This window comes from Achroia grisella, unplaced genomic scaffold (assembly GCF_030625045.1).
Source record: "Achroia grisella isolate CSIRO2021 unplaced genomic scaffold, CSIRO_AGI_Agris_v1 utg1433, whole genome shotgun sequence".
Lineage (NCBI taxonomy): Eukaryota > Metazoa > Arthropoda > Insecta > Lepidoptera > Pyralidae > Achroia > Achroia grisella.
Window position 1 is genome coordinate 433,142 of NW_026712632.1, and position 26,833 is coordinate 459,974.

The following is a 26,833-nucleotide window of genomic DNA, read 5'->3' on the forward strand; positions in this document are numbered from 1 at the left end:
TTTTATAACTTAAAAATAAAGAACACAGAATACTCTAATTTTAAATTTGTCATTCTGAGCTAAATCAATGGAGGGAAAATACTAAATAATACTAGAATAATCGTTTACATTAATACAAAATATTCATTTTACAAGATTCAAATTCAAATTCAAAATATCTTTATCTATGTAGGTCTATTACAGACTCTTATGATATGTCAAATCTACCGTCAGTTCGGAATGATTTCGAGATGAGAAGAACTGACAAGAAACTCAACTCGATAGATCAAAAGGATACAAACTCACAGAGTAAATACATACATATTATACCTAAATAAACAACTCTGGACAATTAACACAGTGCCATCTAGTCCCATGGTAAGCAAAGCTTGTGTTATGGGTACTAGACAACTGGTATAAATACTTCGTTTTTTTGTAAATCAAAATATATATAACTCAAAGCTGACATAGTGATCTATCAACGCACAGCCCAAACCACTGGACGGATCGGGCTGAAATTTGGCATGCAGGTAGATGTTATGACGTAGGCATCCGCTAAGAAAGGATTTTGATTAATTCTACCCCCAAGGGGATAAAATAGGTGATGGAAGTTTGTATGAAACTTTGTAAATTTTAAACCGGTCGGGCTGAGACTTTGCATGCATAAAGCTACTACGACGTAGGCATCCCCTAAGAAAGGATTTTGACAAATTCCACCCCTGAGGGGATAAATTAACGCGAGCGAAGCCGCGGGCAAAAGCTAGCACATATTATACATACAAAACACTCACGCCGATACAAACAATCGTACTCAAGAATACGAATGTTTGCACCCACCGCTACGAACTGTAAAGAAGTCAATCGTGACAGTACCTTCATCAATTTCCATAGATTGTCCATCTGTATTTTCTTCTATAACATAATTATTTGTTTCCTTATCGTTACCACTGATTTTCGTCAGCACGGCTGAAGTTAAATAATCTTTCGGTAACGAGTTAATATTAAAACTTAACACTGGATTTTTGGTGCTGTTAATTTTCTCTACGTTTTGATTTAACGTTGGCAACATTGTCACGATGACGTTCGACGTGTCTGTTGGTTTCGCTGATGATATCTCCTTAATTATTGGGCTCATAACGGTTTTGACGGACTGCGTGAGGACAGACGATCCGACGGTGACTCTGAGGTTTACTGTTGACGATTCAGTCGTTAAAGCCTGTAAAGAAAAATTTTAAACGACTTTAAATTATATTTTGCGGAAGTCCATTTCACTACTTAAGGGGAAATATTTTTTTTTTTAATTAATAATTTTTTTTTTTTTCAATTTTGAATGAATACATAATATCTTAAGAATATTGAATCATGTATAGTGTTACTTGGACAAAGTGATCTAACGATTATATCTTGTTATTATTATTGTTCAAAATCTACCCTGTATCATCGTAAGCAGAGATATTATATTATATTAGAGTCCGTTAGTTTTCTGTTCCCGCGCGTTCCCTTCCCCTCCCTAACTAGTAACAAACCGACTGTACAGCGGCCTTGACGCGCGCGCGCATTGTGTTGTGAATTAAAATAAATTAGAACTGTGTTAACCTACTGTGAAGCTGGAAAGCTAGCGAAGATACCTTCGAGACCCTGAAGCCCAAGAAATCCGCGGAACCATAAAGGTAAATGACTGACGTTTCCCTAACATTTTGGTAGCAGAGTAGTTTCCCAAACAGTTATTTAATTTTGATTTTTTTGATGATGATGTTTTGAAATATATCGTTATTTAATTTTGATTTTTTTATTTTAAAAGATTCAGCACCAGAATTAGCTGGATGTCACCGCCATTCAACTTTTTGCAGACGCTCCAGAAAAATTTCCGACATTGCAGTATTTTTAAATCTTCTTCAAATATCATATCATAAACTAAATTACTCATTTTAATAAATATATTTCAAATGATTCATCAATATAAAATATATATATTGTAAAATGCACATTTATATTAAAAATACTACAGTAAATCATTGGATTAAATGCGTGCACCATTCCATTATCATCCATTAAAAAAACCACACAATACCGCTAAAATTTAAAAATTCTCTAAGGAAAATTATATTAGATAGACGTCACATGTCACGTGTGTACCCGTATGGATATTATTATTTATGTATTAATTTGTTAAATTTTTATTTCATTATGTTATGGTATGGTCATCTAGCACGTGTGATTAGGTACGCCTGCGGAGGTACAAACTGAATACCAGCGCTGGACGCCCATCAGTCCAGCAATAGCTGAGTTTGTCCCTATTGCCAATTATAATAAATATGTATAAATCTGTAACTATATTACTATACTGATGTTGGAAATAAATGGATTTATTATTATTATTATTACATACCCCTATCATTTGACTCTAATTTATTTATTTATTTATTTATTAGCATACAAAACAGATTACAGTCAATATAATAATATAATAGTAGCGAGTAGTTCGGTACAGAACTGGATTGTAATCCAACACTATGTATGCCTAAAAGCTAAATTATATAGACGCATTCAATATACGCTAGATAGCTAGGTAAGGTTATATAATAAAAAGTAAACTAAATAGAAAATGATATATAACTACGTAATGCAATGAATTATCATGTTAACAGAATTTTATTTATATTAAAGAAAAGAAAATTGGGACAATGTTAAATATAATTTGTCTCTTTACGGTGGAAATTTAATTGTCTCCGGAACTGGACCAGCGTCGTCGTCTTAACTGTAAAAAAATAAAATAACTTCAGCCTGTTAGGTTAGGTTAGGTTACCTTCAGCCTGTTAGGTAGACATTTCGAAACTGACGCCATTTTGCTAACATCTAAAACGAAATCGGCCGGTAACGGCTGAAGCTTGGATGCTGGGACAATAATTCTCCTCTCTTCATATTTCACTTTGGGTTGTCTGATCGAGATTTGTGAATTTCCATACGTGTCATATGCTAGGTCAACTTTCTCCAGTGTATTCTTGAAATCTTTTAGTAAATTTGATTTTATTACATTTAATCTGAAAATAATAATATTCATTTTATGAAATAATCTGTATTCAAATATACTTAAAATAAGCACTTTTGAATAATCCTATTTTTTTATTCTACCACTCATTCAGACCGCAGACTCATCACAAGAAGAATGAGCAAGAAACTTGCGTGTTGCTCTTCTAAATACCCACCTCCGATCGATACCCCGTCCAATTTAAACGAAGTGATCGAAGTTACCTGAGCCGAGGCTCGAACCCCTAGCGATGCCCTTAGACTAAAATCGTACCCATCAGACGTTCCATAAGTCCTTCCGCGGTTTGGAGCGCCATCTGCACTTGATCCCTAAAGTCTGTACCAGCTGTGGCCAACAGTATTAGTTCTGAGTATATATACATTAACAAGGATTGGGCATGGGACAATCAACATAGAAACCTCTATGTACTAAATACCCATTACCTATATGTCTATCTATTTATGCAAGCATTTTTTTTATAGCACAGGGCCGACCCCTGATACCCGAGATAGTTGCGTTTTAAAAAGAAATAGGCTCTTATTGAAGGTTTCAATATCGTATCGGTTCGGAAATACCATTACTGGAAGGTGATTCTTTTTATACCACATTGGTGGTTAACAAGTGTACGGCCCATTTGATGGTAAATGGTTACCGTGTCACGTGCTCGTTGCTGACCCTTAAGAAACCTTAATATAATAATAATAATAATAATCTCAATACAATTCACACAGCGCCATATAGACCCAAGTTAAGCTAGCTAAAGCTTGTGTTATGGGTACTAGACAACTGATACAAATACATAGATATATATATTTACGAAAAAAATATATATATTTTTTTCGTAAATATATACATATTATACATAGAAAACACCCAGACCGATACAAACAATCATACTCATGAATACAAATGTTTGTGCCGTGCGAGGAATCAAACCCGCGACCATCGGACGTAAAGCGGAGTGCTAAACCACTAGACCACCGAGGTCGTCATAATATACTGGGGGGAAAGGGAATTGTTAGGAAAGTGGATTGATGATCTTATTGCTAGCAATGTACCATGTCAAGTTGACCTCCATGCGGTTCCCCCTGGAAACCATCGTGATAAATTCTTTGTGAATTTGTCACGATGGGCTAACTGACCTGACCTCATATGCATCTTATCATCCATATCTCCACTGGTGCCCCGCCAGCGTAAATCGTTAGCGCAGGAGGGTGCACCATTCCATTATCATCAATTAAAAAAGCCTCTTTAACTTATAACATTCATGACTGTCTTCATTCATTCATTCATTCCAGTCCGTAAGACGTCAACTGCTGAAAAAAGGCCTCCAAAGATCTCCACGACGATCGGTCCTGCGCTGCTCGATTCATCGCCTTCCAGCGATCTTGACCAGATCGTCGGTCCTTGTTAGAGGCCTTCCGTCCCGCCAGCGTAAACCGTTAGCGCAGGTGGATACGCCATTCCATTATCATCCATAAAAAAAACCTTAATATACCCTTCTTGAAAAACCCCATTCTGTAGTCTTTAGAGAAAACCTCAGCAGGTAGGCAGACAGTTCATTCCACATGTGATTTTACAATGTGGTGGTTCGTACCACTTGCATACCACATCATACCACTCACCTGACCTGGATGGAGTCATACTCGCTACACATCTTATAACAGTTCTTGCAGACGACATTTGAATGTAAATGATCTACTTTGATTGGTTTCTCTATGACTTCCGTTAATATATCAGGTACTTTCCTTCCAGATTGTAGTCCACACTGAAAGAGTCAATAAAAAAAATTAATTAAGGTACAAGGCATGTAATAATAATAATGATACTCCATGAATTAGTGCTAATTGGTGGTTTGTATTCACACACTTAAACTTAAAAATGTAAAGTAATAATAAAATTATTTAAAAGAGCAACACGCAAATTTCTTGCTCGTTCTTGCGATGAGACAGCTTTCCGAACGAGCGGTAGATTAAAAAAATGTAATGACTATTCAAAAGTGCTTCAATGTAAGTTTATTTGAATGATAGATTTTCTATTCTATTCTATTCCAGGTCAATACACACAACGTCTTAATAATATTTATTGCCAGAACAAAAGATACAACAAACAGTATACATTTGAGTTCGTACACTTTTTGTTGAACAAAAACTATAAAAAAAAAAGGACCTCTTAAACTACGTATAAAATAGCAACAGTAGTACCTCACACTGCGTATTCTGGACAATAGGGGCTGACTCAGCTGATGCTGTGAACGTAACGTTTACAGGTACGCTGCACAGCGCTGATTATCAGTCAGTCCCTCTCATTTAATAAAAATATAAAATTATGCGAGCTTCATGGACTGTTAAATCCAGGAATTAATAATTTTTACAAAAAAAAATTACAAAAATTGTAATAAATGTTATTTTTGTGTAGTTACCGTAATTATATTCATATGCATGTAGTAAAAAACGGTTATTTCAATATTATAAACAGCCACTCCAATTTTATTTATATGTATAGATAATATCTCAGGACAATTCACACAGCACCATCTAGTCCCAAGCTAAGCAGAGCTTGTTATGGGTTCAAGACAACTGATATAATATACATAAAAAAAATCCAGACCGATACAAACAACCATACTCATATTTACAGTAAAAGCTTCTTGTTAGCTCTTCCTTGATTCACATTTTCACTATTAGAGGATTGAAAATGAGTCTAAACTTAATACTTACTGTGTTGTCGAATATATTTATAGTTGTTTTTGGCGATGCCTGTGACGAGACATTGCAGATGAAACAATTGGTATTCATCCTGAAACAAATTATATTATTACACAATAATCTATGCCACTATAAAAAGCTGAAGAGTTTGTTTGTTTGTACATGCTAATCTCTGAAAGTACCAGTAATAGAAATTGAAATAATCTTTATTTAATCTTATATAAAATTCTTGTGTCACAATGTTAGTTACCATACTCCAAAACGGCTTGACTGATGTTTATGAAATTTTATATGCATATTTAGTACATCTGAGAATCGGCTACTTACTTTTCATACCCCTAAGTGATAAAGATTGTCCACCCCTAACATAATTTTTAATTTTTGGGTAAAATTTTTTATTATGTGTCATTAAAAAATACATACAACTCTAAATTTTCACCCTTCTAGCATCAACCCATATTTATAATAGCGATTTTAATTTATATGGCAAAACAATGTTTGCAACAGGTAGTATATTATGGATTAAAACACATTTAGATTTTAGAAACATGTTTTTAATATGAATGCTTGTAGTAGTTAGTAGGGTTTTTTTGATAAAAAGTTATATTGAGGGTAACAATGAAAAACATACAATTATTGTTATAAAATAAAATAAAATTAAGATAAGCACTTTTAAAGTTTTTTTTTTAATCTACATTTACTACAACTACAATGTAGATTACATTTATTTTGAGGTTTTTGTTTTCAGACATGTCAACCCCATTATTACAAACTAATCGGTATAATTCTTAAAAATAATAAACAATCAAATATTTACCAACTGCGAGGGATCTATTTACTAAATTCCTTTTATGAGCGTACACAAACACAGAACAAATTTTTGAAGTTATATATGTTATTTTACTACTCATTCAGAAAGAGGACTCACCACAAGAAGGAGAGAATCTGGCGGTAGCTCTGTTTTCAGCATTACATATTTATGTTTTTGTGTGAACACAAACTGTTAATTCACAAGTATAATCTACAAGTCAGCCTAGCCTGCACTCAATTTTATGTAAGGTATATCATTACATAGTAGAGTCACTGTCACTGTATCCTTAAATCTTTAAAACTACTCAACATATTTTGAAGCTATTTTTTTAATAGATAGTGATTCAAGAGGAAGGTTTATATGTATAATACATGTACACATGTGCGTAGCCGGGGCGAGTAGCTAGTAAATATGTATTAATTAAGTAAGAATATGATTATTCACGTTAAAACATGATTCTGATGTGTTAAATATTTAATATCTACAGTTAACTTTGAACTATTGTACTAATTTGAGAAATTCACGATTTGAAAGACGTTATTCCAGAGTAACACAGGGCATGTAAATATATCTTAATAGCACCGCAATTTCATCCTTATTAACTTTTGTTATAATTAAAATAAATAAAAATTCGAAACTGTAGCAGTTTCAGTTTCTCTCTAAAACAATATCTTTCTGTGTGTGAAAGTCCCGTCAAAATCGGACCAGCCGTTTCAGAGATTAACAACAATAAACATACAGAGAATTTTTTTACAATTTTGCATTATATAAGTACCATACACTTTCTTATGCAGTTAATGAACAACTGTTAAATTGAATTACAAACAGACATTTCAATTAAAATTTATTTATTTGTATATAGATATACAAACTCACGTTTTGAGCAGCCGGACGATGCCGGAGTGACAATAAAATCATACTTACAAATTAGAAACAAACAAAATACTTCAATTATTATCATATACCCACTAAAGATTGATTTTTAGATTACCTACTTGATTTAAAATCGATCCAAATATATTTTTAGATCCAAACCAAGTGACTGTTGACAGCTGATTTGTTTACATCCTTATCAATAGAGAATTTGTCACTATACTTACTAATACAAAACTACTCCAATTCTTATTTTGAGAAGAAATACGACTATAATATGAAGTTTCCACTCCAATGGCAGCCATTTTCATGCACGAAAGTATATAACTATCAACTAAATGTTGAAATAAAAATATTTATCTCACTAAGTTTACCTGTAATATGCTTAGATTGGTATAGAAATTATTTTCTGAATGTTTTCCAATGTTTTAAATAAATAAGTTGTCAGCAATGATTTCGACACACATGCAGCCACCATTACGTATTAAATTTTTTACTCAATGTTGCCATTTCACAGGAATAAATTCCCAGTATTATTTATCTATGGTCTTAAAAAACGTATCATAAAATAAAATATCAATATAATTATTATTCTAAACATTAATTGAATTCTAAAAGGTCAACTATAAATTATAAATAATAAAAATTTACATACATTTATACCTTTTTCAAATATGTGTCTTTAGATTTCCTAAAGACACATATTTGTAGACCAGAGTAGGTGCATTATTATTGTATAAAATCGATAAAATAGAATTAAACGAATGAAAATAAAATGCTGTAATTGTTTAAATATTTCGGTATTAATTGTTTAAATATTTGGTGATAAATGATTAAACAACAATATATTTTCAGTATACAACAAATATTTTTTAATTGTCACATATCATCATACTTTTCTATATAACTACTAGAAAACTAGATATTTAGTTTGCATTATTTTAATCTTAGTTTAAACTATAACGTAAAAATTACATAGTATTTTGTCATCATCATCATCATCATCGCAGCCCGGAAGACGTCCACTGCTGGACATAGGCCTCCCCCAAAGATCTCCACGACGATCGGTCCTGCGCTGCTCGCATCCAATGCCTTCCCGCGATCTTGACCAGATCGTCGGTCCACCTTGCTGGAGTCCTTCCCACGCTGCGTCTTCCGGTCAGTGGTCGCCACTCGAGGACTTTACTGCCCCAACGGCCATCTGTCCTACGAGCTATGTGCCCTGCCCATTGCCACTTCAAAGTCGCAATTCTTCGGGCTATGTCGGTCACTCTGGTTCTTCTGCGGATCTCCTCATTTCTGATTCGATCACGCAGAGTAACTCCGAGCATAGCCCTCTCCATTGCTCTCTGAGTGACTCTGAGCTTGTTGATGGAGCCCATAGTTAGCGACCACGTCTCTGTTCCGTAAGTCATCACTGGCAACACACATTGGTCGTAAACCTTCGTTTTGAGACACTGCGGAAATTTGGAGTCTAGTATTTTGTATTCACTATTTATTTAAAATAATAGATGAACCCTATAATAGAGCTACCTAAGGACCTGTTTATAACCTGTTCATGACCTGTTAATTAAATATGTAGGGGAAATTAATTGAAACTAATTATTAATTATTTTGTAATTTATATTTAATGCAAACAATACAATTATACCACTATTGATAAGGAAAAATATAAACTTGCAACACTATTCCCTAAATTATGATCATTCAAATAAAAGAGCTAGTACCCATGGCTATAAAAGAGTAAAAAAAAGAGATTTTACTAAGTATTTGGAACTTTGGAAAATTGGGTTTTAATTTAATTATAACTATTTTATAAATATTTTCAATTCTAGTAAGAAATGACAATAATGGTGGTGACAAATGGGACCGATCGTTATTTGTAAATAGAGATTATTCTTCGATATTAGAGAAATATCGATGTTGACATAGGTCTATGAGTATCGAATACGATAAATATCGATAAAAAGTTGATGTTTTCAGTTTGTCTATTTGATATGATTTAATTTTGGGTTTCGATTGATCTTTTGGTTTTTAAGTATTGAATCCGTTTTAATAACCAAACCTTGATATAATCATCGATATTTCCATAATATCGAAACATCGATATTTCTATATATATATCGAAGATTTGACATCACTCTAAAAACATCGATCACCTCTATTCATCCATCGAATTTTAGCTTATATGTATGATATAGCTTCTGAAAGTTTTATTTTGAAACAAATTAAATTATACTGTTTATTTTACTATTTATTTAGCAAATAGTATGACCATTTCAACTCCAAACCGTATAACTTTGTAATTGTAACAGCAACTGTCAAATAGTTTATTTGTGTTCTAAATGTAGTGATTATTTGCCTGGTGGGTCATGAGGGACATGAATCCAGCCATCTGACTAATATTATAAATGCGAAAGTTTGTGAGTATGGATGATGTTACTCTCACGCAAATACTACGGGTGGGGGGGCGTTCAAGTATTACGTAAGCACTATGGGGGGGGGGGGGTCTTTGCTTTAAGGTAGGTATTTACTTTTTACGAAAATGGCAACCCTCATATTGTCTTTGCTATAAAAATTGACAAAATGTAATCATGGGGGAGGGGATAAAAGTTACTTTTGCTAACAAGGGGGAGGGGGGGGGGGGGGGTAAATAATTGTAATAAATCTGATTACGTAATAGTTGAATTGATTTTGATGTAACTTTACATTAGTACCTATAGACTATACATTAGAATAACACAGACTATATAATTTAAAAAGATAGTAATTAAATTGGGAGAAATATAATGATACATATCAAGCATGTGTGATGCAGACGAAGTATCGTGGGTCAGCTTGTAGACATTACTTTAACCTGACTATGCCTGTGATTTCGTGTGCCTGTTTATTTGAACATCTGTTACATCATACTTTCTACATGTTACCTTTAGTCTTTGCAATTTCCTAGAATTCTAGTTATTATTTTTAGTAACGTTTTCACCATTTCTAGCACTGTACCATGTCAGATTGAGCTCCATGCTCGTGATCGTGAAATGGCGAAATGTGTTAACCGACCTGACTTTATGTACATCCCATCATCCTGTACTGGTGTCCCGTTAGTGTAAATCGCTAGAGCCGATTGATGCATCCCTTCCATTATAAAAACAAATAAAAAAATATGTAAATTTGTCTATTATTTTAAATTAAGAAGAGTCAAGTACCTTTCAAATATAGACTGTATGGGGGTAGTCAGTCGTTGATAATTGTCAACATCATTATCATTACATAGTATAAAACAAAGTTGCTGTTCCTGTCTGTCCGTCCATATGTATGCTTAAATCTTTAAAACTACGCAACGGGTTTTGAATCGGTTTTTTAATATATAGAGTAATTCAAGAGGAAGGTTAATATGTATAATACATGTACACCTGGGCGAAGCCGGAGCGAGTAGCTTGTTATAGTATATAATATATGAATATACGTTTACATTTCACGGAGTATTTAGATACCAAAGTAACTGGAGTGTAATCTAGAGCCATCCTCTCACTGGTAATTTAGATTGTTACCGGTGTATCCATCACCGGGATGTTAATAATTCTCCGTCATAAAATGAAAGAATTTTTGTGTCGACCACATTTGAAGCCACGTCCTTTAGTTTCGAAGACAGGTAGTAAACCACTGGGCCGCGAATAAATCTCCAAAATAATACTAGGTCAATAAAAAAACATGTTTATTTTCTATACAACTTTACATCTCCGCGTATCGTGTGCAGCGATCTATCGTATAAATATTTCCGTAGTCTAAACTTTACAGTAAACCTAAAAAGATATAAAACAACAAACTAGGTATATGTACTTACTATTTACAAATGAACATCGCCACTCCGCTTTCATACAACCAATTTACATACGCGTACTTCCATACAATTCCAATTTACTTTAATAAAGTAACATTCTAACATGTTGTTTCTAGTTTCCATCAAACATAAAACATATATATGTAATATATTTATACCAAATTTTACATGTTACACAAATATATATATATATATATATTAACCATTCTAAAGCTGTTCTAGCTGGTCTTTACAGTTACAACAGACGATAGGGGGCGAGTGCAGATGGCACTACAAACTAAAGGAAGGACTTATGGAGCGGCTGAAGGCCAACTCCCGCCTGACGGATACGACTTTAGTCTGAGGGCACTGCTAGGGGTTCGAACCTCGGCTCAGGCCGTCGTAATATCGATCCCCGTTAGAATTGGACGGGGGATCAATCGGAGAGGCTTGACGGAGTGCAGATGGCACAACCAAAGGAAGGACTTTTGGAGCGGCTGCAGGCCAACTCCCGCCAACGAATACGCCAGCCTGAGGATATCGTTAGGGGTCTGAACCTAGGGACAGGCCGTCGTAATTTCGATCCCCTTTTGAATTTGAACGGGGTTTCAATCAGAAGGGCCAAAAAATACTACATAGTTACACATATATAGTACTTTTTGCCCCCTTTCATATATAAACTAATTACTAACTAACTAATAAATTCTTTTCAAGTTAACATACGCAACGGATTTTAATGTAGTTATTAACTATAAATAATGATTCAAGGGGAAACTTTGTATGTATAACATATGTACATCATATATTATTTTCAGGATATTCGTAGGTTTATTGGTATAAACATTTCACATGTATAAGTGTATGTATATATGATGTATGTATGATAATTATGCTGTGTATGAGATTGATATGTGTCAAGTCAATCTCAAACATTTTTTAACCTACTTATATAACAGAATGTCACTTTGTCTTTAAGGTCTGATACTCCAATTTGTTAATCTCGGACATAAGTTTTTAGTCGACGGTCACCATTTCATTTCATTTACAGGAATCATTACACTATCATACATATAATATCATTTGTGGAACACAATTTTTTTCAGGTCTAATAATATTAAGGAATTGAGTCTGCAATATATGATAGTTTAATATCCCCATAAAACAAGATTAGAACTACAGAAATCAGGTATAGGAATACACGAAATAAAAATTGTAAATATTTTTTTTTCTCAAGTACGTTTTTACGACAAATTGGTAATTAAAATTTACCGTTTATTTGTGTCAGATTGAGATTTCATCAATTAAAAGTCATGCCAAGAATTGCATCACGTTGGATGAGTTTTAATTGAGTTTAGTTTTAGTAAGTTAGTTTGGTAGTAGCTATTCTCGCCGCCCGTACTAGTGTTGCCAGATGGGGGGAATTCCCAAATGTAGGGGAATAAAATTCTCAAATATAGGGGAATAGAAGCTGGAGGTCCCCCGCTCCACATGAGACGAAGATCAATTATATGGAAGAGATTTTTAATGAATTTGGTTAGCAAATTGGTAGCATTTGGATAGTGCATGATTTTTGGGGAGTTTTTGAGCAATATTTAGGGGTAAATGATGATCATCTGGCAACACTGAGCGGCACCATTGTTTTGTTTCGTGATACTTTTGTTGAGTATATTTGATATTTAGTTGAGTAAAATTATGTTGTGGATATTGTACCAACATAATTATAAAACTGATATATAACACATCAAATAATTATATATTTTTAAATTAGACTTTAGAGCTATAACTTTAGGGTATATTTTCTAACATTTGTAATGTATTAGTTATTCAAATATTGTATTAGGTATATGCGATATATAGTAATAAATACTTCTGTATGTCTGTACCCATTATTGTTATAATTACTACTTATTTAATAACTGAATTGTGATGCAAAATTGTAATTTGTGTTAATAACAAACCAATTTCAGCTGTTAATATTATTTGATTCAATTTTTTTTCTTAATTTGAAAGAAAGTTACGCAATAGTCTAATGGTTAAAGAGAATTTTTATACCTATAGTTATATTTTAATCGATAAGAGGGCAACACTACTACTTTGCAGTTGAAAACTTATATGAAATATAAAACATGTAGAAATGCAAATTCTTTCAGACTATATAGAAACCTACTATTAAATTAAAATCAAACACTCCTTAATAGTTTATAAGAATGATAATTCTATAAAAAATATAAATAATTTTATTTTCTCACATTTGGCATAACTTCGATATATATTTGATTTCAATATATAAATAGAAAAGAGAACACAAAATCAGTCCAATGCGATAGGAAACTTTTCATCTATCAAAAAGTGCACTACATCTTGAGGCATTTAAAAAAATCCTGATTTCTTCATAAAATATTGTATATAATTTATATTTGAATAGTTATTTACATTTTTTAATAAACTCTATAATCAATTTTAAAGATTCTTTTTGTTAAATATCAGATTAAAAAAAACAAACAAAATGACTCATTTTTAATCTTAATTTAAAGTGCATTTTTCTGTTGTTGAACGAAACTTTTAATATTTATATTACTCATCCCAAATAATAAAACAAAATCACACATTTTTATATTAGGACAGTCGCCAACAAAACTTTTAAGGTTTTATTACAAATAAAAATAAAACATAATTTGTTATTTGTGTTATTTGGTAGTATAGGGCAGGTATAGGTGCATTTTTCATGCGCATGTTCTGTGAGTCTACCACGAGTTTATTTCGTATTATTATAGAAGAATTTAATAATTAAATAGTACATATTAACATAGTATAAAATTCGCTTCCGTCGTCTATTCGCTTATATCTTTTAAACTACGCAACGGATTTTAAAACAGTTTTAGCAATAGATAGAGTGATTCAAGAGGAAGGTTTATATGTATAATACATGTACACCCGTGAGAAGTCGGAGCGTGTACCTAGTATAAACCAGGTTTGTTACCGATGTCTTGATATCGTCCGGTGAAGCTGTAAAGGCCAGCTGCGGCCAACAGCATTAGAGTAGTCTGAAAAAACCGATGTTTTTGTCACATGTTGAGTTGAGCGCATTTATTCTTAAAAACCTTGATCGATCGGATTTTTTTTGAGTGGTAAACGATTGAGTTATGAACCAACTACTATGAAATTTTGTTCTCGTTCCGTCTAGTTTCGGAGGAGTATCGTTACAAAGAGCGTAAATCTGATTTCTAAGTTCACGTTCCGCTCAATAACTAATAAACTCGTGGTAGACAATAATAGTCGTGTTAAATGAAAGAATATTTTGTGAGTTGACATGTATTTAATGTTTACCATGTTACTACAAGTACCTAAGTCCAATGAAGGTAAGCTAAAATATTGAAAAAGGAAAGGGTAAAACTAAAACATTACAATTATCTTAAATATATGACAAAACTAAAGTGCGGTTTCTTGTGTCGTTTTGTACGCGTCTATCGGCGTATTGTTCTCGTATGTGATCTTACACACAAAATACCTTATATATCACTAAATATATATATATTTAGATATTTTTATGTGTAAAATATGTTTGAAATTGTCATATTGTAGTAGAATAGTGTCATAATGTCAAATATACTGTTTTAAACCTGACTCGTTCATTATATACGTATAATTAGTAAAAATCACGGGATCTTACCACGTTTTATATTTATTTGCTAAGTTCCCGATATTTCGGTAGTGTTTCAACCACCATGATCACGGGTAAACTGAAGAGCAGCGGGTAGATGGAAAATGAAATGTTTTTATGGGCAGATATACGCGTCTACCTTCACACGTCTTCGTTTGTTGCTACTACTGGAACTCGCTCGATATTCATCTCGGCAAACTGTAAAACTACCGAAATATCGGGAACTCAGCAAATAAATATAAAACGTGGTAAGATCCCGTGATTTTTACTAATTATACATATAATGTCAAATGTCTAAAACATAGAGTTACACAAACATAAGAACGGTACAATCGTTTCATAAACATATAGATACTGTAAACAATCTCAATATATTCTCTGTACATTTAACACAAAACAGTTGTAAGCTATCACGACATCCATGTTCTAACACTAAAACATTAATTTTCCATTCGAAAATACCTCTAGAGAAAAAGATATGCATCTATTTACCTGATAACAATATAAGTTTTTTTTTAATCAGCTATTTTATTTAACTAGTAATTTATACGGCAGCCTATAAGACTGTTTACGTCATGAAAACAATGAGTGGTAAATTATTTACCATTGGAACATTAAAAGTAAGATATAGTAAATATATTTAAGCCTCTTCGATAAATATTATATTATTACAAGGGAAGGCAATTCAAATATATATATTCGGCCGCCCGACTGTTTAAATCTAATAAACGTGTAAAAAATATTTGTGATGTATCTTCGCGAAGGAGAATTGCTATTTATCTCAGAGCCATATCATAAACAGTAGTATAGTCAAGCTAGCACAAGTCACACCATACAAACATCTATCCATAGAGACGAGAACGGAAACATAGACAAGTGGAGCACTAGCGGTGCCCCGCGTTGTCGTCGACGACCTAACACTACTCCGTGTGCATAGCTTATTAATCAACATCCATGATCAATAGTCCGCTAATTTTGTTTTTTACTTTTAAGAAAATTTATAGAAAATCCGTAGTGTCACAATTCTTCACTAATCAAATATAATTGACATTGCAATGACGCTTACTACTAACCTATAGAGTGTTAAACTATTTACTTACATTTACATACTTTTGGTTCTTACACAATAGTAAAGTGGTCAAACAAACAATGTTTCCAGCTATTAAGCGATGATCGGATATTTAACATTAATAGGAAAATATCGATATTCTAACATCGATTTTAAATCGCCGTAAAAAAAGAACTTTGTACATCGCAAAAACAACGCTTGCAGTCCCAAATATATCGAGGCCGTGTATTAGCAGCCTAAATAAAACAAGAACGCTGATCACAACGAAATATATTTTCTAATATCGATATAATGAAACATCGATGTTTTCTGATATCGATATTTTCCTAATATCGATCATCCCTACTATTACCGCTTTCGTAAAATCCATGCAAATAATATTTGAAAACATGCAAACTCCAAGCCTTGTATTTGAACAAATAAAAATGAAACTCGAATGTTCTACCTTATACCACAGTTTCTTTATTACTTGTACATGTCACAACTGTTACGTTTACAGAAAACAACCGTTGGAAACAATATCCGTGCATCCGATCCCGATATATGTAACTATATGTATCAGTCCAATATATGTAAGTACATATATCACTCATGAACGCACGTTTAGGATGGAGATGAATAAAAAACGAAAGCTCCTAACTTGCTTAATCTTAAAACAAACTCACAAACTAATATCGATTTACTAAAAAAAATCACTAAAAAAAATCGGATAACGTAGTACCATCCTCAAAACTCTAAATCATCTAAAATTAATTCCGTCGTAATATAAAAAAAAATTGAAAATTCTTCACATCGTAGAGTGTTTGAAAATGGCACCGAAGAATATAAAACTAAACACTAAGATTACAACTGAAAAATATGGGAATATTACTTAATTGGCCGTTACTCGGAAACCTAAAATGCCTACTGCATCCAACGAAGCGTGGCTTCGAAAAAAAAAGTAAACATAAAAAAAAGAAATCATACAATGGAAATGTAATAATGTGTTTTAACATGAGAATTGTTAATTCTGTCTATAATTATATTAAGAGAAACTAACTGTTAATGTCTTTATAAGAGTGATCTAGGTCACAAAATGTATAAATAAGGAATTATAATAATGCCATTGCTCAAATGTTACCCTTCGCAAACTACCCCTAACTTATAAGTTAAGAGTTCATGTTCATGAAGGATATATTTTATCTGTGGGGTATATTTGTAGTTAGCAATGGCAACCCCAGTCCCCCCACACTCGTAGTGGTGTGCCTGTGTGTGTCTGTGTGCCGTCCGTCTTGATATGTGTGAGTGTGTGTAGACCGCCGCATCTCCGTTAGCTAGAAGCAAATACGTTTATGTGAGTTATGTTGTACATAATGGGCCTTGAACCGAAAAAGGGTAGCCATTTATAAAAAAAAAAAAGAAAAAAATTAAAAAAAAAATTAAACACGCTCCCTTTCCCAGTCCCGGCCGTGACATTTGTATATATTGTAATGTAAAAAATGTCTGTAATTTCCAATGAGTAATAGAAATAAAAAACATAAAAATAACCAAAAAGAAAAATGAACATAGACAAAAACAAAAATTGAGCAAACCAAATTTATGTAACTCTGTGGATATTTGTAGAAAAGACGTATAGTCACAGCGTATTCATATTTACAATTATACGAGTAATTATTTGTCACTGTGATATGTAGATTACAATATTTATAAGCATTATACAACCACCACATTGCCTAGACACGTATAAAAAAAAATACAATTGACGATATATCAGACGGGGCAAGCAACTGTACAATCGCGCACACCCGCACCCTATCAATAATTATTATCATCTACCAATAACTATCTCAGCGATTCAAATATAAATCTAAATTCATTAAGATTAAAAAGCATTCTCCAGTGACCCATCTCACAAAATATATGAGCTGTGCGCGATTGTACAATAAGATATACACTTATCTACAGGCTTAGAGGCCATCCACAAATCACGTCAGACGAATTTCATCATTTCACCCCCCTTGTCACAGTTGGTCACTTTGTGAGACCCCCCTGTGTGACGTTAATAGTTAATAATTTTGTAACTCTACTAGAATAGAATATAAAATTAATTATCAAATAAACTTAATTTAAGCACTGAATAGTCATGTTATTTTTTTTAATCTACCGCTGATTCGGAAAGCTCAAGGAAAGTCACATCAAAAGAAAATAGAGCAAGAAATTTGCGTGTTGTTCTTTTACATTATTGTTGTAACTTTACATTTTAAAGTTGAATGAATGATAAATACTATTTAATAGCTTCGTAATCAGCCCACTGCAGTCCACTGCTGGACATAGGCCTCTCCCAAGGCACGAACCTCAGCCCTTCTTTCAAATTTCGTTCTAACACTCGATATATATTTGACTTTGATATGTGACGTTGCGAAATATACCCCCATTGTCACACTTTGGTGACCGTCCCGCTCCCCACGTGTGACGTAACATACGGATGACCCCCTCATAGCTGTTCTAAAATTGACATCTCAACCATCGCATATAAATACATACCAAGTTAGTCACAAAGATATGTCATTCATTTTTTTATATAAACATTAAAATCTTACTATTTTTATTGAGTCCATTAAACTAATCAGATAAAATTTCTCATTCTTAAATATATTAACATTTGACATTTTTTTTATATATTGAACATGACACTTGAGTACTTGATTGTACATTCATTAAAACTATTGACGCGAAGCAATTGTATCGACAGCTATATGTACATATTAATTTTTCACATTTCATATATTCATATAATATATAATATATATATATATATATATACATATATATATGTTGCATACTTTAATTCTAATATATCAAATAACTTTGGCTTTAGTATTTGGCTTAGACGAGATTATGAAGGTACAAAAGCTTTATGAATTTATTCTCTACGACTGCTCAAAGCATTTATAACTCAACCAAACTAAATACGCACTTCCAGTTCACTGATAATGTAATTAAAATGAATTTTGTGACATTAATCAACAGGGTTCAATTTCTAACAACGTCTATAAGTACCGTAAGGTTAACTTTCGATTGACAATATCAGATTAATGATTAATGGTATATTAAAAGTATTATCATCTCGTATACTTATAATAAATCTGTAGAGAGGTCAATTCTGTACATGAAATATATTTCCAAAATAACTATCAGGGGTTAGTGATCGATACTGATGCCAAAAGTGCAATCAGCAAAATGTTTGTCTGTCTGTCTGTATGTTCGTTATAGAAACAAAAACTACTCGACGGATTTTAACGAAACTTGGTACAATTATTCTTCATACACCTCGGCAGGTTATAGTATACTTTTCATCACGCTACGAACAATAGGAGCAGAGCAGTGAAGAGAAATGTTAGGGAAACACATCAAAACCACTGAACCGTGTGGAAGGACATATGTAGGCTACTTATTTTACGAAAAACGACGGAAAGAAAAGAAAGAAAGCCGGGGCGGGTAGGTAGTTTATAATAAAACATCTTACTAATATTATGAACGTGGAAGTTTGTATGGATGGATAGATGAATGAGTGTTACTCTTTCACGCAAAAACTACTGTACTGATTTTAATGAAAGTTTACATTAATATAGCTTATGTATCAGAAGAACACATAGGCTATATTTTATATTGAAATTTAATGCGTGTGAAACCGAGGGGCACAGTTAGTAAGCTATAAATTTAACGCACGTCAAACTGCAGGTACAGCTTGTAGTAATATAAAATTAGCGATATATTTTTAATTTGATCTGCACTTTTAAGATAAAAGGCGACTTATGTCCGTTCCTAGTGCTGCGATCTATTTCCATACCAAATTCTATTATAATCAGTTGAGCCGTTTGGTCGTATGACTATAAAATTTCATTAAAATCCATAGAATAGTCTTTGCGTGAAAGAGCAACAAACATACATACATCCATCTACCGATACTCACGAACTTTCGCATTTATAATATTAGAGAAAATGATATATCTGCAAAAATATATATTTTATATGGTCACTCTATGCTGGAAGTCACTCTATTCTCCCAAATTTGAATTTTAATGACTGTGTATTATTATAAACATGTTCCACTATTATTTGAAAAGAATACGAGCTGAGTTTCTCGTCAGTTCTTCTCATCTCGAAATCATTCCGAACTGTCGGTAGATTTGACATACCATAAGTCTGTAATAGATCTACATGAATAAAGATATTTTGAATTGAATTATGAATTACAATTTAGATGTTATAAAATGCTTTAAGACAGTCATAAAATGTGTGTTGCCGTCAAATGCTCCAGTGTCAGAGATTAATTACATATTTTTAAAAAAACCCGTGAAACGGTAGCTTCATGGAAATAGTGTAGAATTTCACTATAAGAATATATATTATTCAACTGTAACGAAGATGGTATATTATATAAAAACCAATATTGTATATTCGCTCGAATTTCTAATTTATTATATTTTATATTAAAATTTATCAATAAAGAAAATAAGTAAATGTAAATATATATTAACAAATGATGTATATATTGCAATATGAATATTGAAAGGATCAAATTGGTACTTACCTCTCTCGACGTTTCGACTAGGTTGCACTAGCCGTGGTCACGAGCTGACTGGAGTAACAGCGATGTCAGAGAAATAGATGAAGAAAAAACTGCTGTCACCTATCTACATTGACATCGCTGTTACTCCAGTCAGCTCGTGACCACGGCTAGTGCAACCTAGTCGAAACGTCGAGAGAGGTAAATACCTTTATTTGCCATAAAATTATTCGTGTTAAGACCCGGTTAATAATTTAAATAATGTATATTAAACACGAAAGTTTAAAATTAACAAATTGGTACTGTTTGGACACCGTCGGCTCGCTGGACTGTAGTCCGCGAGCACCGCTGCGGGGCGAGGCTCGAGGTGCGAATAGCACCGACCCTCACCCTCACTTCTGATCTCGCCACCCAATACTACACGGTCGCTCAATATTCTATCTCACTCTCTGTATTTAAATATATAAATTATGACACGAAATTACAGTCCATAATCAACTTTTAATTCAAAAGTGTAGTGTAGGATTCTACAGGTACTATGTAATTGATATAAACCAGTATGTGATTAAAAACATTAAAATTATTTTTATTTTTATTATGTACCAAATAAACTATATTCTTTCTTTTTTTCTTTCTTTCTCTCAATGAGCAAGTAATCACTATGTTATAATAGTACAAACTCCTCACAAATACTAAACCAAATAGATGTAAAAACTAAAAAATCTATATTATTTTATGTAGGAAGCGTCTACTGGCTGTAAGTGACGATTTCTCTATTATATCACAACATATAGTTTAACATACGCTCGCTCGCTTGTTGAGTAATTGATAGAAAGAGATGGGAGATATCGAATTACCTTTACACTTTTACTTGATCGACATTCACAAATATAAATTCCAATATTATTATTAATTAACAAAATAATCCATCATTAAACAAAATAATAATCATGTAACGAAATAATTGCAACTCCATTATATCTTTTAAATAAAAAATAATTTATACCAATCACGATTAATGCCAATAAAACTATTTGAAAAAAGACTTTTCTAAGGTCAACTTTATTGGACACAACATTGAGTTCATATTGCAATACACAATTATAGCTCCTTGATTTTGAAGAAACTAATTTTGCGTCATGAAACTTTTGTCACAATATATATATATATATATATATATATATGAAATTTCAAGCAAATATACAATACGTTTACATTATTATAACTATGGTCCCTACTGTGAAACATTAAAATGTCAAATTCATACAACATCTGGTTAAAATTCATAAAATATCAAGAGTATAGTTTCAGTCGAAAGTTTTCGCGTAAATATAATATTATGCAATAGATAGGGTATACGCCTATTGTTGTAACATTTCCTGAGTTTAAGCAAAAAGCATGGATACCCCACCCTCGTTCACTTCTGTCGCCAAGCAATTAGCGACCTTATAAGGCCGTTACTCAATATCATAAGGCTCGGTAAGGCTTGACGCCTTGGCGCCCATTTTTCAATGTTGAACAGTGTTCATTATTGAACATTAACAATATTTAACATTGAACAAAATGCTATTACGAAATTAAATGAAAACCAAACGTAACGTTTTCTAAGTTGGCAACACTGTTTTATACCGAGTGACACGTAAGCCATGAGCGTAAACTTTTATATTTTGTATAAAACATCAAAACTAAGAATAACTAAGAAAGACACTATACCAAACCTTATGGCCAGTAAGGTAATCGTCCACTAATAACATTAAGAGAGATCTATGCCCACCATTGGAAAATCCATGGGCAATTTGAACAAAGTTAGTAATATTTAGAATTTTTCTCTCCAATTAATAAAATCTTATTAATAGAATGTTACAATATCACTTTATGCAATATATGGTACATTACACCATAAAGTTTTCGTTATTGTCTCTTACTACCACGGAGTGCAACCTCCTCCTGGTATTCTGGAAGCTTCCATACTTCCTGTTGTTTCCATGCTTACTTTTTCTCTAATTAAATTAATTTCTTAGATAATTACAAGTGAAATTTAAGACAGATAGTAGTATTTCTATGAGTCCAGGTTGATATTTGCTGGTCATCATCGATTGTGGTACACAATTCATCATCCTGGGCATGCAAGACCCATGGTGATGAATTTATTCTCATGGCAATCTATTATAACTGAAGAAGTGTACTGATGAAGTTTTTAGAACATAGAAAATGATGGCGTATACCCTATTAAATTTTGACTAGAGAACAAATCCATTTGAGAATAGTTATGCAAAAGCTGTCGTTACTAATAAACAATAAAATATAGATCTATTCAATAAACAACATAATATTTAGAATTTTAGGCCGAATTTTCCCGACACAGAAACATTAATACTATAAAACATTACAATTTTCGCTATTACAAATTATTTTGTGCAGGAAAGCAATTCAGCTTTACAAATAGCTACATTAAAATTACAACAGAAATTGGACAACTATGATAAATAATCTACTATATTCAACAATATTTTTTTAAGCTGGTAACATTCTCAATAAGGATTCCACTTGGACGGTTGGCAGCGCCGACCGCGTGCTAACCGACATAACATTGGTCCGTCGTCCCTAAAGCACAATTTACATGTCTTTTTTTTAAACCACTTGCGTGTTCCTCGAATATACACGTTACTACCTAGAGTATAGGGTCGATATCTTACTAGTATTCGTGTTCTGCCATGCCGTTGTTCTGCGGCTGCCGTTGGTTGCTATCTTGTTTCTGGTCGAAGTTCTTCAGGCCCACGCCCTTCGCCTGTCCGATCTGTCGTGACGACGAGAAGCACAGCTTCATTACGAACGGGAATTTCGCACCTGGAAATGTGTTTAGATGTGTCGTTAGTCGACTGTTATATGACTTTATTTTTATATGACTGTTGAAGATAATTTAGTTCCGAGGGCCTCGGTGGTCTAGCGGTTTAGCACACCGCTTTACTTCCGGTGGTCGCGGATTCGATTTTTCGCACAGTGCAAACATTTGTATCCATGAGCATGGTTATTTGTATTGGTCTATGTATATTATGTATTTACAAAAAAAATGTATTTATATCAGTGTCAATACACACAACACAAATTTGGGACTAGATGGCGCTGTGTGAATTGTTTTGAAATATTCTTGTTTGCCTCCAGTCAGAAATATAAAGTTTTTCTCGGAGCTACCAATATATCGTCGGCTGCAGCTGGCCTTTAGAATTTCACTGGATAACAGGGTACGAGTGCAGATAGCACTCTAAACCAAAAGAAGCAGCCTTCAAAGCTGTGTCCAGCTTAAAAGAAAGCTACTTGTGGGCAGAAATAATTTAATACAAGCTTTATATTAGAATCTACTTTACTAGTTTCTGAAAACAAAAATAGAATTAGCAATATTTACTAGTACAGAAGTAATTAATATCTAACCAAACCCAAATACTAACATAATGCTGAAATATATCTATTATTACTATTAATTAGGGGATTATTACTAACAACCCCCTTCGGTTTGTTAGTAAGTGCTAAACGTCGCCTATATACATAAACAGCACTATGGACATAGCTCTCTCATATCAGACCTGCACTATCAGATATGCAATGCAGTTCCAGTGGACTAAGAGATCACACCTCTAATCCAGTAACGTGACTGCCTAATCTGCACTCTACAACCGAAACACAACTTACAAAGCAAACTGATTTGCGGCTGAAATACTTGAGACCGAGTTACCCACAAACTATAAAAAGTTCTACCGCTAAACTTTCCTAAAATAAAATAAATCTCAAATCGAGCTCTGATTAGATCAGGATATATGTGTAAAAAATAAATTTGTTGTCTCAAAACAAGTTATGATTAACTCGGGACTAGATGACATTGTGTGAATCCTCTAGAGTTACTTCCTAAAACAAGAATAAGTCGTCTCAAACCAAGTTTTTATTAGTTCTATTGACGATATATCTTGACGACCTCGGTGGTCTAGCGGTCTAGCACACCGCTTTACGACCGATGGTCGCGGGTTCGATTCATCGCACGGCACAAACATTTGTATATATGAGTATGATTGTTTGTATCGGTCTGGGTATTTTCTATGTATAATATGTATATATTTACAAAAAAAAAATATATCTATGTATTTGTATCAGTTGTCTAGTACCCATAACACAAGCTTTAGCTAGCTTAACTTGGGCCTAGATGGCGCTGTGTGAATTGTCCTGAGATTATTATTATCTATTATGTTCTGTAAGCAAGTTCTGATTAGCTCTAGATGACGTTGTGTAAATTCTCCAAAGCTTATACTTCATAAAAAACTGTTGTCTCAAACCAATCTCTGATTAGCTTACGACTAGAAAGCGTTGTGTAATATGAAATTTCTAAAAAAAAATTAATTAGCTCAGGACTAGATCAGGCTGTGTAATTAATTTAGAGTAAGGACTTCCTAAAAAACTTGTTCTATCGCTGCGTTGGCGTTAACTAGATGGCGTTATGCGAACTATACTTATAATTCATAAAGTATAAATAAATATTCATAAATAAAGTATTTATTATATACACTGTTATATTTAATAGTTCCCTTCCCTATTGGGTATATCTTTTTTCTGTAGGTGCCATCTCCTATATGGGGTTGGCGATCTTAAAAGGGACCTGGTGCTCCTAAACCTGAGGTTTATATACCAGGTATAGACCTGACAAATTACTATTAATAATATTAATACTGGATTTAAAGACAAACTTGCTGTCCCCAAGTATCGTTTAGAAAAAGTCAATAGGTCTTTTATGGGAATAGGTATAAAATTTACAATAAGATACCAAAGGATATATTGGAATTGCCATTAAATAAATTCAAAACACCTGTTAAATCATATTCACTGAGCAAAGCCTATTACTCACTAAACGATTATTTGAGTGATTGCCTGAAAAGGGACCTGGTGCTCATCCTATACCACTGCCTGAGGTTTATATAGATCAACAGACCTGATAAACTAAAAACAGACATGTACTCACCAGGATGCTGTATGGTGGCGTGGTTGCACGCCATAATCGCCATCACGGACTGCGATATATTCTGGAACTCCATCAGGCCTGATGACGACCTGAAATTTTTTATAAACAACTTCAGTTATTGTCCTAAAACCGCTCGGATATATAAAACGAGATGCGTATGAAGCGAGAGGTGTGTAACTACAGAAATAGATTTGGAAATAATCTTTAGACAAATAAACTTAAAATAAGCATTTTTGAAAGTATTTTTTTATTCTATCACTCATTCGGAACACATACTCATCACAATATTATAAAAAGAACGAAAAAGAAACTTGCGTGTTGCTCTATTAAATAAATAATACATAAATACATACTTAAAAGAGTTATTATATTTAAAAAAATTGATAAAATGCTTCATTTTTAATCTTTGTCCTTCAAATCTCCTATAGAGGTTTATATATTATGAATTTTGTATTTATTTCTTAAGGTGAGATTTTTTATTTACCTCTCACTTTTGAGGGGAAACTTGGAGATGGTGTGTGGTGGCATCACGCCGTAATCCTTGAAGACCTGCAGCAGTTGATCGTCGGACACATCTGGTGGCGTGTTGAAGAAATGCAGCACCTGGAAGTAACACAACGCTGTTGAGAAACTCTTTTATCTATACATATAAATAAAACTGGAGTGTCTGTTTGTAATATTGAAATAACCGTTTTTTTACTACATGCATATGCACATTTTTTACAGTTTTTGTCTGTCTGTATGTCGGTCTGTTTGTTCCGGCTAATCTCTGAAATGGCTGGACCGATTTTGACGAGACTTTTATTGGTAGGTAGCTGATGTAATATGGAGTAACTTTTATTTCAGCAAAATCTTTTGATTTTGAAAAATAAAGTTATATTCCACGCGGACGAAGTCGCGGGTACAGCTATAAATTTAAAGTTTATTTACAAAAATAAATTTGATTGGAGAATATAGATTCTCCAATCAAAATATAAAATCGAAATACTTTTTTTTTATAGTAAGAATAGAATAGAATAGAATAGAATATAATATAGTGGACAAACGAGTTGCAAACTCGTTCTAGCATGTGGGAATGAATTCAGTGGCTTTTTTGCCTCAATAACACGTTACCTTGGAGGGCGGCTGTATTCTATTCTTGTGTATGGAGGCCGGAGTGAGGAAGCGGTTGTTCTTGTTGCCCACGTAGTCTTTGAACGAGGGACTCTTGTCCGGAAGCGGGTACGGGTTCATCACCTCAGACAGGTACGCTTGTTTTGAAAACCTGCAATCGTATGTGAGAATAACTATTCTATATTATATATATTCTCATGTCAAAATGTTACTCTTACGAAAC

At 33.1% G+C, this 26,833-nt stretch overlaps 2 protein-coding genes across 2 annotated transcripts in view; both read right to left on the bottom strand.

Annotated features, from left to right (window-relative positions):
* LOC131855497 (uncharacterized) overlaps positions 1–5,127 on the bottom strand; it is a 30,459-nt gene extending 25,332 nt beyond the window's left edge. The window contains 4 exon segments of the mRNA XM_059206777.1: positions 853–1,195; positions 2,786–3,020; positions 4,633–4,775; positions 5,119–5,127. Coding sequence (XP_059062760.1) covers positions 853–1,195; positions 2,786–3,020; positions 4,633–4,775; positions 5,119–5,127 — 730 coding nt within the window.
* Positions 5,128–14,458: 9,331 nt separating this feature from the next.
* Positions 14,459–26,833, bottom strand: part of LOC131855473 (heterogeneous nuclear ribonucleoprotein L) — a 528,919-nt gene continuing 516,544 nt past the window's right edge. Inside the window, exons 12-16 of the mRNA XM_059206751.1 lie at positions 26,611–26,761; positions 25,982–26,100; positions 25,498–25,586; positions 23,192–23,342; positions 14,459–17,259 (exon numbers count right to left, since the gene is read on the bottom strand). Coding sequence (XP_059062734.1) covers positions 17,256–17,259; positions 23,192–23,342; positions 25,498–25,586; positions 25,982–26,100; positions 26,611–26,761 — 514 coding nt within the window. The 3' untranslated portion in view covers positions 14,459–17,255. The remainder of the gene's footprint in view (positions 17,260–23,191; positions 23,343–25,497; positions 25,587–25,981; positions 26,101–26,610; positions 26,762–26,833) is intronic.